This window comes from Pyxicephalus adspersus, chromosome 1, assembly GCF_032062135.1.
Source record: "Pyxicephalus adspersus chromosome 1, UCB_Pads_2.0, whole genome shotgun sequence".
NCBI classification, from domain to species: Eukaryota; Metazoa; Chordata; class Amphibia; order Anura; family Pyxicephalidae; genus Pyxicephalus; species Pyxicephalus adspersus.
The window spans coordinates 77,794,162-77,810,311 of record NC_092858.1 but is presented as its reverse complement, the minus strand read 5'-3'; the positions used below and the strand labels follow the sequence as shown (position 1 = coordinate 77,810,311).

The 16,150-nt window shown below is 35.1% G+C and overlaps 1 protein-coding gene across 10 annotated transcripts in view; it reads left to right on the top strand.

The window, feature by feature from the left end:
- MSI2 (musashi RNA binding protein 2) overlaps nt 1-16,150 on the top strand; it is a 375,769-nt gene that overhangs the window by 315,657 nt on the left and 43,962 nt on the right. For 4 of the 10 annotated variants that reach the window (XM_072415322.1, XM_072415346.1, XM_072415355.1 and 1 more), the window contains 2 exons: nt 1,282-1,305; nt 3,148-3,213. The exons of 3 other annotated variants lie outside the window; for them this stretch is intronic. In XM_072415322.1, the coding sequence (XP_072271423.1) occupies nt 1,282-1,305; nt 3,148-3,213 (90 nt within the window). The remainder of the gene's footprint in view (nt 1-1,281; nt 1,306-3,147; nt 3,214-16,150) is intronic. 3 more of the 10 variants (XM_072415329.1, XM_072415364.1, XM_072415313.1) reach the window with 1 other exon arrangement.

The following is a 16,150-nucleotide window of genomic DNA, read 5'->3' as shown; positions in this document are numbered from 1 at the left end:
ACCTAGGAGAGTCATAAGCACCACCACTCCCCAACCACCTTATTAGGTACATCTGTCCAGTTGCTTATTTTCACACATATCTAGTCAGCTAATCTCATGGAAGCAAATCAGTGCATTTGGTCATGTAGATATTGTCAAGGTTACCTTGAGTTCAATCCGGGCATCAGTATGGGGAAGGAAGTTGATTTAGGTGACTTTGAATGTTGCATGGTTGTTAATGCCAGGTGGACTGGGTTATGGATAATTCACTTTCTATAAAAAAAGAATATTCCTTAACCACAAAGTGTATGTAGATGTATTGTTGCTCCTTTCTGGTAAATATATCATTTTAAACATAGGATATGGAACCCCTGCTATGCTTAGTCTCTGTTCTGCAGCACTTTTCAAGAGAGTTTAAGCTATTACAATGAGAGAGTGCAACATGCTTTTTTTACTGGAATAAGTATTTAAAAAATCTGTAAAATAAAGCTGAACGGGACAATGGGCACAAATAGAAAAAAATGAACCATCAATATACAAATAACCAAACCTAAACTATTACCCTACTTTAAACAATATTTTACATCTTTAATTGGTAAATTTTGTTATTGCCTAAATCAGAGATAGATTCAAATTTACAGAACAGATGTGTACACCGTACTTACTTGTTTCATATATTTATTTTGGCAAACCACACAAGTTATTTCAGCTTTATAGTCATTTGAAGACTTTATTTTTTTAAGATGGATGTTTTGTTTATAGTTATTATTTGTGTATGGACATGGGATTTGTTAAGTAACCATACGTGTGCCTAGCATCACAGCCATTGTGCTTTACTGCTCCAGAAACATAAATGCAAACAATATATGAATGAATACAATACATGTGAATACATTGGTTTCTAGTAATAATTAGGTCACAGCAATTTTTCAACAAGAATGTTGACCGAAAAGAATAAAAAATATATGTGCATTCTGATCCTGAAAATATGGCAGTGCAAGCAAGTAGAATGTGTAAGCTGTAACTAAATCTGGAAAATGTTACAGTCTGAATGAAAATTAATGGACCTACAGCAGTATCTTCCGTGCATTTTATTGTGCTATTACAGGAACTATTTTCTGAACTTGGGCATCATTTTTAAAGGAACATGGGTTCAGGTCCCCCTTTTTTTTCCAGGAAACAGAGAGGGAGAGACTTCTCCATTGTAAATCACCCTTAAATTGTTTTTGTTTGTATTTTTGTGCTGCCATGCTGACTGTTGACACTGCATATTGATTTAGATTTTTTTTTCTTTATTAACAGCACTTTTACCCTATTTAAATGCAAGTATGTCTTTAATTAATTGACTTTTCAGTAGCATAGTGTTGCTAGTTTAGATGTCTTGTGCAGTTCTCACATTAAAGGTAGATGTTGCTTTAGTTGATTACTAGCCTGTTATTTTGTGCAATATTATTTTTAATGTGCTGTGTATAAATTGCATGCTAATGTTTTTCCAAATATGATTGCAGTTACCCTGAATTTGATCATCACATGCTCACTTAAAATAAACCTAAGATGTAAAAACAAAACTGTCTAATGCTGAGATTCGGCTTCCTCCAAGATACCCAAAACCTGAATCACTCTAATCTGCACATTGCTTTTTTTTTTTTTTTTTTTTTTTGCAATTCCTGGATTAGGAACCTGGCCCTACTCTATCCCATTCCCTAAATCACACTGTTAGCCTATCACTTTGATGGGCAGCCTCAGTCACCAATAGTGAGTTTTCAGATGTAGGACCAGGCACCAACAACCAAGGAAGCTAGGTCCACATGTTCATAATATTGCACCCAGGATAACAAACTTGTATGTGCAGGCACTTAGATGTGTCTGCTATGTGCTGCCGCCAGTGTGGAGTACTTACTGATTTTACGCATTTGTTTTTATTTTTTTTAATATGACTGCAGTAGATTATCACTGACAATAGTGACCTTTGGTCTCACAAATTGTATTTGGTCAAAAAGTAGTTTTATTTTACAAAACTGGTTAAAGAGAATTCTTTTCTTATATTGCTGCTTTTTGGAAAAACGAAATAGTTATTATAGTAGCACACATGTATCCTAAGAATGGTCCAGATTATTACAATTTCTGCTTGCTTCTTATTTTTCATTCTTTTCTTGGAACAAAGAATAGAATGTGAAATGAAGCCAGGCTGCTTACATCCTTGCCTTCCGTTCACCTAGATTAGTGTTCACAAAATAACGTTCTCTGCAGCTGCTTCTGTTTGTTCAGGATGTGGAATGTCTCCAGTTAGAGCTACTGTTTTGCCTGATGCATTTCATTATATTTTTGTCTTATACAAAACAAAGTCCTTCACTAGAAACCATAAAAAGTAAAGCACAATATTACATGTTCTTATACTTAGATGTTACTATATAACAGGAGATGGTCTAAAAATAAAAAGTTAGAACGCCAATGCACAAAACCATTATAGCATATGAAGAGCAATATTTCTCATGCCACATGTATGCATTCAAAAATACTACACATATACATTTGCAACTGTAATTATAATGTAAATAAAAACCTGTAATGGGAGAAATACTTGGCTGCTGTTCCTGAATGCCTTCTAAAAATGCTAGTTGTCTGACTTGTATACTGTCCAAGTGAGTGACTTGGTACAGCAGGTATGTAAGGAAATTGAGATATTCAATGTGCATGCAAAGCTGCTGACCCAAAATATAGCATTAAAGCAACAAAGAGAGGTCAGCACACCATGTTTCCATATAATAGGAAATTTAAGGCTGACCTTAAAACATTCTGTATAGCACTTTGCTAGACTTGGCAATGGATATTGAAAATCTGTGTGTGGAAATACAAATATATTTAGTTTTTTTTTTTTTTTTTGTAAATATTGGCTAATGATAAATCACCCAGTGATACACATACCGCTGACCCAGTGTAGAATCAGCAAATTAAATAAGATCATGCAAGATATGCAATCACATATGGCTTATCCATTAGCTTGAGTTAATGTATGACAATGGTCACGTTTATAAAATTTTACTTTTGTGTATTAGTTACAACTTGAAGGAGACACACCATGAACACAAGACAATTCAAAGCATATACAGACATGGGGCAAGTTATGAGCTTTTATTCTATAGTCTTTCTGTTTGTCTTTTTGGACAGGTTTCCCTGCAGCAGCAGCCTATGGACCAGTCGCAGCAGCAGCAGTGGCAGCAGCTAGAGGATCAGGTAGGAGGGCATATAACACTGAGCGGGGTCAGCTATCTTTAGACAGAAGCAAGTTGCATGATTGCCCCTGTGGTAATTTTTGCTTTTAGTTAACAATATAAAAGTTAAAGTGACATTGCTTCAATATATTGAAAAGGAACATTTATTTCAATATTTTTGTGTAAAAGGAAATCATTTCCTAGTAGATTTACACATTATACATATTGGGACACTAGGAGAGTAAAGGAAACAAAATGAAAATACAGAACACAAGTTCTCTGGTGTTCCTCTTCCACTGTCTAGTTATCCAACAGCCAACGGATCCCACTCATAAAATATTTATTTTCACATAACAAGGATATTTACTCAAGTGCAAGGATACCATCCTCTTCTTGGCCTACATAGCATGATGGCAAATATATACCAACAAAGGGCCACATTAGTCAGCCAAATCTTTCCACCCATTTGTACCTGTGTGATGTCCTGAGGTAAATGAAACTGTCTGTGTGTATGACCAGTATTTTTCTTTTAATATAATTTTCTAGTATATCCAAGTATTTCTCAAAAGCTTTTTCTAAATTTTATTTTTTTTTTTTTGGAAACCAAAAGGTCAAGTGTTGCTACCAGTTTTTAGCATATACTAATAGCCTTGTTTAGTAAATTTCACCAACTAGAGGCAGAATGCCAGTGACAATAAATGGGAACCTCATTGCATTTACTTTACACGATGCTACTAAGCTGTTAATGTTTTCATGTGAATATTCGGTATTTAGTGTTTTTTTAACACTATGTATAGTCATGGGAAAAAAAATATTGTCCAGTAAACAAGTAAACTCTTTTCAAACACTGCCTACAGATAAAGGTAACATAATGAAATAAATACACAAAATTAAAACGCAAAAAAACAATATATTATTTCTACAAAAGTATATATTTCTATTGATTTGGTATGAAGTTTTTCTCCTGAAATGCTGTCTTCTGTTTGCTTTGTAAAAATGTGGCCAGGCATCTTTAACTCTGACTTTTCAGTTCTTGTCATTATATGCCTATATGTTGAATTACAAACTTTAGTCTTAATCCAATGTTCTTCTTGGACAGTAAAGTCTTTGTCCTTTCACACAATTTAATATGGTGCAATCTTTCCGCATTGAAGATACAAGCTTTAACTCCAGCTGTTGCAAAAGTAATTTAATGATCCAATATTATAACTTTTGGAATTCTTGGAGACTGTTTTTGGCATTAGAGGGTCAGGTTTTTGACTGAAGTCATTTTCAGTTTATGCCACCCGTATATTATTTTCTTCACAGCAAAATTATTGATTTTAAATATTATGTTAATCATAAATTCCCTCAGTTAAGTCATAAGCGTCTGCAACCTTTTTTCCAGAGGGCCTAACGGAGCAGTTTTGATCTTGTAAAGATGACATATAAAAGGCTAAGCAAACAACCAGACCCTAGGTATATAAAAGTTTAAATATGACAGATTTTACCTGCATATTCCCTATAGAGGCACCAAAAGTGGAACACCTTTTAATTCCATGATTTGTAAATGTTGGTAAATATGAGGGTATACTTACATATGACAGATTTGCATTTTTTATTCATTTCAATTATAAGAATAAATTTAACATACCAACTTTATATGTTCAAGTCTATTACCTTTAGATACCTGTAGGCATTGTTTGAATGATAATATAATGTTTGCCTGTTCAGATATGTTGGTGGGCTGTTTTATTTTTTATAACATGATTGTAGGGCAAACTTGGTCTGCAACATTCCTGGGTTCTGGCTAACCTGTGTATGTCCTCAAACATTCTAGTGGAAACTTGCATGACTTGTTTGCTATATTCCTGGCAAATGTCAGTTCACTACGTAGATAGCTATAGAAGATAAACCAAATAGCATTCCTCCTTAAATCGGACCTAGTCTTAGAGACATTTTTATTTATAAATCTAACTCTGAGGGGTTTATTAATCTAGTTGCCACTTGGAGATTTGCTCATTACTGGCACTTCCAGTGCAGCTTACAATATATCATCAATACCTGCAGCCACCTACCAACCATTCATTACAATTGTTAAATGCCCCTGTAAGTTCCCCATATCAACATACATCTACAACACCTTCAAATTTGTGAAGAGGTAACTGGCCAGCTTCACAAGTTGCTGGGTGTGGCCAGTGTGAACAAACCTTTCAGAGTTTTTTATTTTCCATTTTTTTTTAGAAGGTTGATACCATGTTCATTATCCAGACTCTACATTTACGAACTAAGATGCTGATTCATAATTGACAAACTCGTGAACAACTTTTTGCTTGTATAGTAAATTTTGAGGTACAATTGGAAACATTAGGAAGAGATAACTAGGAACTGCTTCCTTTTTGTCTGTAGTAGATGAATGATATAAGTCTTCCAGAAGGAACTTTCTAAAGCCTAGGTTCCACTAAAAATCTAAAATTGCAGACTTCTAATAAGTCTTCTTTAACTCTTTCAAATTTAGGGGATTTAATAATAAGGTACTACAGTCCACATATATTCTGTGTTCTATATTCTAGTAATGTTTGTATTTGAACATTATTCCCTCTCCGTGCATTTGCACTGTACCTATAACTAATCTCATTAGCTTCTAGCACTTACTTCAATTTACATTGAGTATCTTACTTGCTTTCATAGTATTTATACACCTAACAAATGAAACCTAACACAAATACATTCTGGGATTTTAAAGTACTTCAAAGACCAATGGCTCAAAATTACAGGGGTATTCATGTCATGAATCAATACCTTATTTTTTTTGTTTCTGGATCTGCCCTCTAAGTTTGCATGCATGATACAAACAGAAGAAAAAAGCTCAGTGATAAATCTATAATGTGCCATTTCTGCCTAGATATCAATGAACTGAAAAGGATAAAATTAATACTCCACCTCAAGAAGCCTGAAAGAAACAGTGCAGATATACTATACGTCCATTTTTTTGTACATTGCAGTATACATCCGCTTCTTGGACTGGTTCAAAAAAAGCATAGTCATGTACAGAAAGATAGGCTATTTTGCACATGAGATTTTTTACCAGGTTTGTGCTTCATCCTGGGTAATTTGTCTGGTACTACCCTGTTCTTGCCTTAGTTTAACAGCTAGCCTTTTTAGGGTCACAACAGCCCTGAAATCATCCTGTCAAACTCCAGAGCCCCTACTGCCAACTGAAGTTTTGTAATTTAATCAATAGGAGGTGGAACTTAGCAACAGGAAGGTTGTCAACCTAATACCTTTAATAACTTCTGGTTTTAAACTGGAACATAAACATCTTATTTAGCTAAATCAAATTATGTCAAGATTAAAAATATATATATATTATTCAGAGTTCATTGGCACATGGAGTTCTCCTTTAATGCTACTGGATGTTGCAGATTCTGCTGACATTACTGTTGATCGACTTTGTCTACCTACCTTGTAAAGCCTCTCTCAGTAATGAAGACATCAATACATATTTCAGATTTGAATCTTTGCCAGTGCTTAACCAGCTTTCTCAATAATAAAGACAAACATGTCTCCTCTCCATTCTGTGTTTCTCATCCTTCCTCCTCTCTCCCATCCACCCACTTTACAGTGGCAAATGCAATTATTTTCTTTGCATGCTATTTGCTCCCTGTCACTGTCATCATCCAAACATTCCTAATACACCCTAGACATACATGCTTAGTAAAATATATAAGTTAGTCACATGCTCTAGTACACGGCCACCTTGTACAGACCATTCAAAAGCTGTTTTTTACTAACTAGTTTGATTCTTCAGGTGTGATTAGTACAGGTTTTCCTGCAGGCTTTTTCTGTAACCTTGTATTGTAAACTAAGCCCTGCATCTTTCTGTTGAGATGATAAGCTTCTTATTGAGCCATTGTTTATACCTCATCACAGTGAATATTGGTATATAAAGAAAGCTGAAGCCATATTTTGAAAGCAAACAATATGCTTCTGCTACTTCCATAAGTAACACATTTTATAAACTATATTTATCTAATAAAATAATTATCCCAGCAAGACACCATTAAAAAAATAGACCAATGCTGTGCAACAAATAATTGTTGAATTAGAATGTAGCATGAGGAGGCTTTACATTACACACGTTTTATTGCTATCCGCTTCAAGTGCATCCATTATTGATGAGAGACAAGATCGTTAAAGGTGAAATATTATTTCTTAGCCAAATGGAAAACAAACCAAATCAATTGCTAGTGGCAAATGTAGGAAGTGAACATCCACATGACATCACCTAGCTTGTGACGATATCAGCCACCTTCTTTATTTCTCTTTGATTGTCTGCACCAGTTTTTTTAAAGATCAAGCTGTTTTGTATGCATAACACAGTTACCATATATATATTTACTTTAGTCAGATGTTTCTTACAATGTTCTTAAAAAGTAATGGCTAAAATCTGATTAGTTTCTATGGTCAACACATACAATACTTTCCCTCAGACCATATATAAGTTAAAAAAGAAAAATAACTTGAAAAGAAGACTTTTTTTCTTCAAGTTAATGGTGGTGACTAATGTTTTGTCCAAAATAACCATTCCTATATTTGATTTCCAGTTTACTTTGTAAAATTGAACAAATATTATACTGCATATTGTGGTCAACACAATGTTTGCATTCTAGCAGTGACAAATGTCCCAATTCATACTAAATGCTGTTGTTTTGAATTAGCATTTAATTAACACTTCCACTTTATTTGTTATCTTTAATATGAACTGTGTACACATCTGCAAACATCAGATTTGAAGAGATTATGAAAATGTCCATTCCATGCAAACTGGCACTGCTTGCAGGCTGCAAAGGATTCCTGTTATTTTAAAATATAGAGACATGTTGGCTAGGCTTTAGTGTTTTTGTTGGCTACCAGATACTTTGTTATAAACTTTTTTATGTTCAGAATTATTCTTCTATTTTGTTTACTTATGTGTGATTTATTTGCTATGTGTTTGAAAAATGCTCTGTAGAAATTTGTACTGCATGTACTTAAGAACTTGTCTGTTTTCCTATTTGAATTTACTTCTTTTAAATGTGTTTTTTTTATTACTTTTAACATAAGTATAAAGCCCGCCCTTGGGGCTTGGCATGTAGAAAGGTCAGTGGGCATCTGGAGGCAAATCTAACAAGTTCTTTAAATTGAATTCTTCCAAATGGTTGTAAATGGATATCTGGAATCATATACAACCAGTCTGATCCCAGTATCACTCTGCAGAAAATCAGACAGAATAAACACTGGAAACTATGTTCTAAATATGAAAACAATGCAGAAATGCAGATTTAAATGCAGAAAACTGTGTGTCTTATTCATGCAGGGGTTTACCTGCTAGGAATACTTTACCAGGAGCCCATGTGCTGTACTTTCTACTTGCTGGCCTGATTAGCAAATACGTTTTAAGCCAGATGGTGAATGTGAGCAATTACGTTTCTGTTGTTTCTCTCTTGCTTGGTTGAGGCTACAATGAGAAAGAGTGTCTATGAGGCAATGTTTCCAGCCTCTCTTACACTCGGACCTGCACACCTCCTCTCAAACACTCTTCTGAGCGTCAGCAGGAAGGTTTGTGCACACCTGTTAGTTAACCCCATCACCATGTCCAGCTTACTGTTAGTATCAGCTGACTGCATGTCTTGCTTGTTCAAACAAAACAACTCTAGAGGTCGTTTTCTATAAAGTCTTTACCAAACATATTTTTTTTGTTTTCTTCATCCACTTTTGTGTGTGTAATAGTTTGTTATATTAGTATGAGTAGTAGAAAGCATTAGTGCCGCTGTCTCCCTATCCTGCATAGCATACAACCCCCTTGCTTGCTAGACTGAATGTATCTTTGTACACTTAGTGCATGCACTGTTTTGTATTAAACTTATTTTTGCAGTGATTGAAGTAGGAATTATGTCGCCTAGTAGACATCAGGAAAATGAACATTTTAATATAATGTTGCAAGTAAACATTGAATGGCAGTATCTTGGTTCAACCTGTGAGTACATTTGTCAGCTTTACCAGGACAAATGAAACATAATTGCAATGCATTCGTCAATCTGCCAATAACTACGATTACACCTCACAATCCAGTAAATAAACAATAAAGCATTCAGCTCTATTTTTGTGTTGACAAGGTTATTTGCGCAAAGATTTTGTCACATGGTGTCCTGGGTATAAGGAAACTTTGCAACATGTTCTTGTGTCTCTAGAATGGTATTATTTATATTTAATAAAGAATAGGGAACTATTCATACCACATAATGTACCCTACAAGTATAATTTAATGCTGCCAAAATGTGTTACAAGGGACATAAGCATGCCTGCAGAACATATCTTGGCAAAATCATGGCAAGATTTGTTTTACTCTGGGTGGAAGCAAGATGCTTTTAACTACAACTTTGATAATATACCATTCATGATGTGTTTTAAAATATGTAGAAGTGGGGAAACCTAGCATTTACAGTTTACTACAAATACACCCCACTATGATACTCAAGAGCTAGGCTCTGTACTCATATAATATATGATAAAGATAATATATAATATAGCAGGTATACCCAGCTGTAAACTTCAGAGACCACCATCTGCACATAAAATGAATATATACCAAACCTGCCCAGTATACTGCCCTTGAAGTCTTGATTTGGACAGTCAGGATTTTAGGTCCTTATCTTTGGGTTGTGGGTTTCCATTTGCTCTTTTCAAACTGTTTATTGTGCAGAATTGTACATGGTCTAGTTGGTACCGTGGGAAAGAAGTCCAGGCAATGAGTATATTGTTTGCTTAATGTGACTTTAAGAGGTTGGTTTTGATTGTGTACATCTTGTTTTTGGTGCTAAAAATACATTTGTTATTTTAAACAAGTAAATATAAAAAAATGCATTTGATGATTTTATCTGTAATACTTTTGGTCAGCAAAATTGGTCCTAGGCTTTTAACAGGCTAATTTGATAGCTGTATACCAATAAACAATTTAATAGTTTCCCTTTAACAGAACTTTTCTTTTTATGATAACACAGTGTTGTCCAGGTTTTGACCAAAAACAAATATATCATGATCATTTCTGGCAGCCATTTAGTTTGGGGAGCCGGTGAATTATAGACTTAGATGTTGGTTTACTGCATTAGTTTGCAATGACTTCAGTCATGAAATTTATTGGCAGTTCTACCCTTATGCCCTTGTGTACACAAGTCAGTTCTGAGAACCGATCATTTATGAATTTACTTGAAATGTATTCTTTGAGTTTTTTTGTTATAACTTTGTCTTTTTGTATGACTACAATAAAAGTACTGTTGTGTTGATCATACCCTGATTTGATAGAAGGTGTAGTGTGAAGTGTATAAAGGTGTGTATGTGATTTTAGTTAGATCGTCAGTCAGTGACGATCTATCAAGAAGAGACATCATGTGAACCATTGACAAGCTGTGATGTTTTTCTCTAATGCTGTTCTCTTTGTAGAACTAGAGCAAATAAAAAGAAGTTGCATGGTATTCAGTTTCAATCAGCATGCTGCCTCTAATGTTTGGCCCTAGCAGCCATCACTGGATTAAGCATATTCTTCAAGAGACTGGTACTCCAAAAGCCTAAACTTAGATGATTATACACAAAGACTTAAGGTGCGTACACACTTCCAATTTTTATCGTTCCAATCGAACGACGAACGATCGATTGGGCAAAAAATCGTTCGTAAAAAAGTAACCAACGACGCCGACGAACGAGGAAACTCGTTGGAAACGAACGACCGGACCGGCGGATCGGATTGGACGACGATCGTTGAACATCGTTCGTGTGTACGGTCGTTCGTTGATCGTCCATGAACAGAGCATGCGTGATGAACGAACGTCCGTTCACTTTCCTGTCGTGCACATAGTTCCTCTATCCCTTAAACGATCGTATCTATTGTGTGTACAATATCTACGAACCATCGTGTCGTTACGTCTATGTGCAGGATCGGTGCTATACGATCTTTCGTATATATCGTGCAGGAACGTTCGTCGTTCGTTTTCCGACGATAATAATTGGAAGTGTGTACGTAGCTTTAGACTATTATGCCTTAATGTTGAGCTCTCACTGGCAGTGCATGCTTTTTATGTTAAGATTCCCCTTTCCCCTTAAGATTAACCACTGATTGAACTAAATGGCTTGATGATGTGGAATCTTTAGCTTAACAAGAGCCGTCTCGTTTTGTAGTATGTCTCATGTATATTTTGTTTTGTAGTATGCCATACAGTTTAAAACAACACAAAATAAATGCCTCCTGGTTCAGTAATTAAAAACTGCTATTAACCTATGCCCACTGCATTGCATAGTTTAATTCTCTCCTGCATGATGCCTTAAACTAAGGATACATTAATCTATGTTATTCATTTGACAGCTAGCTGCTATCTGTCAAACTGGGCTGTCCCTGATAGGTTTGGTCCCCAATAATGATTGGAAATCACTATGCGTTTGGCTTCATTTAAAAAAGTCCAACTTTCAGAGGCCACACCAGCTGTGTGGCTCTATTTAATATGGTAATTATCAGCCACAGTATAAAAAGTGCTTATTTTCAAAATAAACTATTACCAGGTAAATAAAAATTGTTTTGATCTTAAAAATATAGCTTTAAAGCCAATTTAACTTGGAGATACTGCTAAATTTGTCCTGGGACTCTAGGCTTCCGTGACCTCTGGGCACAAATGGGTTAATTAAATCAAATAAATGTTACAAGTTTTAAAGTAAATATTTGTAGTATTTATGGATATATGTCTAAACTGTATCACATGCACTGTGATATATATTGCTGTGGATACTGATGGCATTGCCATCATTGTGGTAAACACTGAAGTATAACAGATGCACTTAAGACGCACTCTCAAAGGCCAAAGGTCTGATTTCTTTACAGCCTGTGCTTAAATCTGCATTTTAGGAGCAGTTGGAATTTTAGGAGCTGCAGTACAATGCCTTACAGCTTTGCTGTGCATTTCTTCTTGTATTGTTGAATCCTTTTTTATTTTGACAAGAGCAGAATCAGGGTTAAACAAGATCTATGAAATGTAGAGCACAAACTTTTAGTTTCATACTGGAACAAAACAACAAAATTTAAAGTGCTCCCACCTATCTCTGCAACTCAGGAAACTGCACTTTGACTTTTTGTTTCTCTTTTGTACTGAATAGCACTTTGTTTGAGACTAAATTGACTATTAATGTCTATAAAGTTCTCAAAAGTGATGTGTCTGCGTTTTTTCACTATCCTTACAAGAGTTAGTGCTCACTTACCTGAGGAATATTCTATGATACTTTATGGTTTATGCTGAGTAGGTTGAGGTTTTTCCTCATTTGTAACTGGTATTTCATGGCATGGTAGTGGGCAGATTTTGCTCATGCTCTGTCTTCCCCAATAAACCTAAAACATTTTATTTGAAACCAGTTATTCAAAGGAGGATTGGAAATGCTTGTGTGGCATGGAAAGGCTCACCTTGCTGTGCTTCATGCTCTGGATTTGTCAGAGCCTTATCAAAATCCATAAGGGATATTTCTAGTCTCAAAGCCCCATCAAACTTTCAGTAGAATTGCAGGATCTATGATCACCCACTGTGCTGCTGGAGCTGACCTCCGCTTTAGGCTTTCTACAGGGTTTTTGCTTCAACTGTAAGGTGGGAAAAAAGTATTTCTGACTTGATCAATAATTTAGCAATTGGAGGAGACTCGCGCCTTTATTAGATCACTTTGAAACAGATTGAAGATAAAGGTCAGGCTAGGTTTGAATAAATGTAGGTTCTTTAAAACCCGGTTTCATTTTTAACTATTCAAGTTACCAATATCAAAAATCATTTTGTAGTTTGTTTTTTTCTTTGCAGCCCTTTTAATTCTGTTTTTTTTTTTTTGTTTGTTTTTTTTTACCTTATTACTACTGTATCCATACCTACCCTTTTTCCATCTTTCTGTGAAATCAGTCTGTTGCCCATATGTAGTTCTGTTTCTTAGGTGCCGTGTTGCAGGTTCTAGAATATACCTTGAGAAGGGTTATTTGCTAAGCTTTTGAGATCTCTGCTAGTCACCTTGGCACGCCACCACTGGGGGAAAACATGATTGTAATATATTTGTCTGACTTTCAATTGTGCTATGGTTTGAAGCCTTTGCTAGAAGTGAAATACTTAGACTTATTAAAAAGAAATACATTACCAAAAGATGCCCCTTTTAAAAAATGTATGTATTTTCCACATTGTGTCATATTCACAAGCATTAGACAACCGGCATGCCAGTAAAAACAGCTCATTGTAGCCTTAGTTTCTTTTATGTTTTTTTTTTTCTTTTTATTTGTACAGTTTTAGTTTTCATGGGGTGTTAAACTAAACAATTATTATAACATTATTGTTATAAAATTAATAATTTTAGCTTTTCATTAGCAGTACAGCTAAAGCTTCAAAAGTCGATTACCTGGCAGATACACAAAACATGTTTAGCTTTAGTGCAATAACTTTAGATCTCAGACCAGCCCTAATAATATAGTGTGCTTCATACATAAAATCAGCCTTCACTGCAATCACAGTCTTTAGATCAGCCTTAATTAATTTACCAAACCTTAGATTAGCTCAAACCAGTACCTTTAGGAATGCAGTCAACCATTGTAGGTGTCCACGCAGACGTTCTGCACAGCTTCCAGATGCTACTGGCTGGCTTTCAGTGACTTCAGGGGGATGGGTGTGCCAGGTTTTGTAACTGACAGCATATTGAAATGCCAGTTACAGACATTCGCAACTGATGCTAGTTCACCTTGATTCTTGATGCTTAGTCTAGAATCTGACTTGAGACCAGTATTTAAGATGGACAAAAAAAGTACTTCAAAAATAGGGGATGAACAGAATCCGAGCTGTATGAAAATTGTTTTAAATTGGTTTGCCTTGAAATTTTTTCTTGCTGTTTTTAAAACAATATTAATATTAGTTACATTTATTAAGGCAGTTCCAAAATTTACAGTACTGCTTAGTTGTTCTAGAATGTGCAACATGTGTTCTGTTTCCACAAAGAGTCTATGTCGTCTTCCTTTAAATCTTACTGAATGTCAGAAGCAAGAATTGTTTTTGCTGTTTTTATCATTGAGGCATTGTTACGCTTTCAGTGCAGTGCGGCAGAATAGAAGCAATAGACTATAGATGCATGGATGCCAATAAACAAACTTACTGTGTGTTCCATTACATACACTGTTCAAGTTCCCTTCATAGTATGGAATTTATATATACATCAACCCATTACTAGAATGCTTCATGTGGTCACTAGCCAAGTATATACTAAAGGTATTTCAAGATTCTATCATAGTATGCCTAGATAATAAACAACTTATTTATGTCTGTGTAGTTTCCAAAAGCTTCTTGATTTGCTTTTATTTTGACATACATTGCCCTGTTATGTAGTCATGTGTGACAGTGTAGTACTCTTTAAATGAGCTCCGCAATCTCTTAATTAGCATTCATTTACCAAATATCGCCTTTAATTGACCTGTACATAATAACATTCCATTAGTGTTTAAGGGCATATTATAGGTCCACTGGGTGCACAGCAATGACAAAACACACTCATAATCTCATTCAGTATACGAAAGGCCTGCATTGTTTCCCTTCCTCTTTCAATCCCTGCATGAAAAGACTCCAGCCTAAAATTAGCAGAAATGATAGCTAGTTAATGTATTACAGTGAGAGCCCTTAGCTTTGGTTTCCATGGCTCCCGAGATTGGCTCATTTGTTTTCTAGATGAGTAATTACTACACAATTAGAGTTGGCTAAAAATAAAGGAGCCCTTTGTTCCTGGCTATTCATTAATATTAATAAAAGATCTGTCCAGGCTACATAGTAAACAAGGAATGCAAATGTGTCTACCCCCTGGCAGGATAGCTGTAGATTTATTAGTTCATGGCAAGCAGTCTCTTCAGCCTGTCTCTTAATTTCATATTTGCCCTGTCAAATTCTTGTGTTTGAACAGTATTATGGATAAGATTCACACATCATTCACCTGGGTGGTCTCTTTTAATCCAATCCATTTTTCAGATGCCAAATGTTTAGCACAAAAACCATAAAATAGAATACATATTTCCTGATACTTTGAAGTATTACTAACTGATCTATCTTTTGCCTAATTTCTCCTGAAAAGTTGTCAGTGCTGGTTTTTGGTCCTGGTGTTGTTCTCACAGGGGATCTTGAAATCACACCTTACATAAGTGCATTCAATCAATAACTTGGCATTGGACACATACGTTTATGTTCAAGTATAAACCAAGATTTTAGACATTAGAAAAAGTTGCAGTAGGTCATATCAGGTGACACCTAGTGGCATGTTATTACATTGCATTTGTATCTGGTTTCTCAGAGCTATCAAACACAAGCTGTTTTTAACAGATTGTACATAAGGACGCAGCTCTCTATACTAATGGCCATCAACCATTTTATCAAATGACCCATTAGCACGAACTCAAAGTTACAAACTACTTTTTGAAAGTAGCAGTGACAGCCACATTGTGTGCCCTAGTTTTATACTTTAATTTTTAGTCTAATGTTTTTTTCATGAAAAAATAGGTAGCTCGGTTTCTATTTGAGTTTACACAGTACTTTTCTAAGGAATAAAGGTTAATGCGCAGTATGATTTTTATTACACAGAACTATCATTACATAAACTAAAATTATATTGAACAATTTCTTCAATTATTTAGATAATATGTGTGTGAAAGTGTTTTGTTTTCCAACGCAGTTACCCCGAAAGGCCATTTTGACTGTTCTTTGCTGGTAATCATTCAAACCGTGTCCAATAATATTGTCCGAACATTTATTTAGTGTTAACAGGCAGTTTACATAACAGGCTGTTTTGTTACTTATGCCTCTGCATGTTCAGTTGCCATAAAGTAATCTGTCCTCAAAGTGTTGAGAAAAAATACTTTAATGTTCATTTTCTCTTACAGAATTGTTTGTCCATGCATTGTTACATCT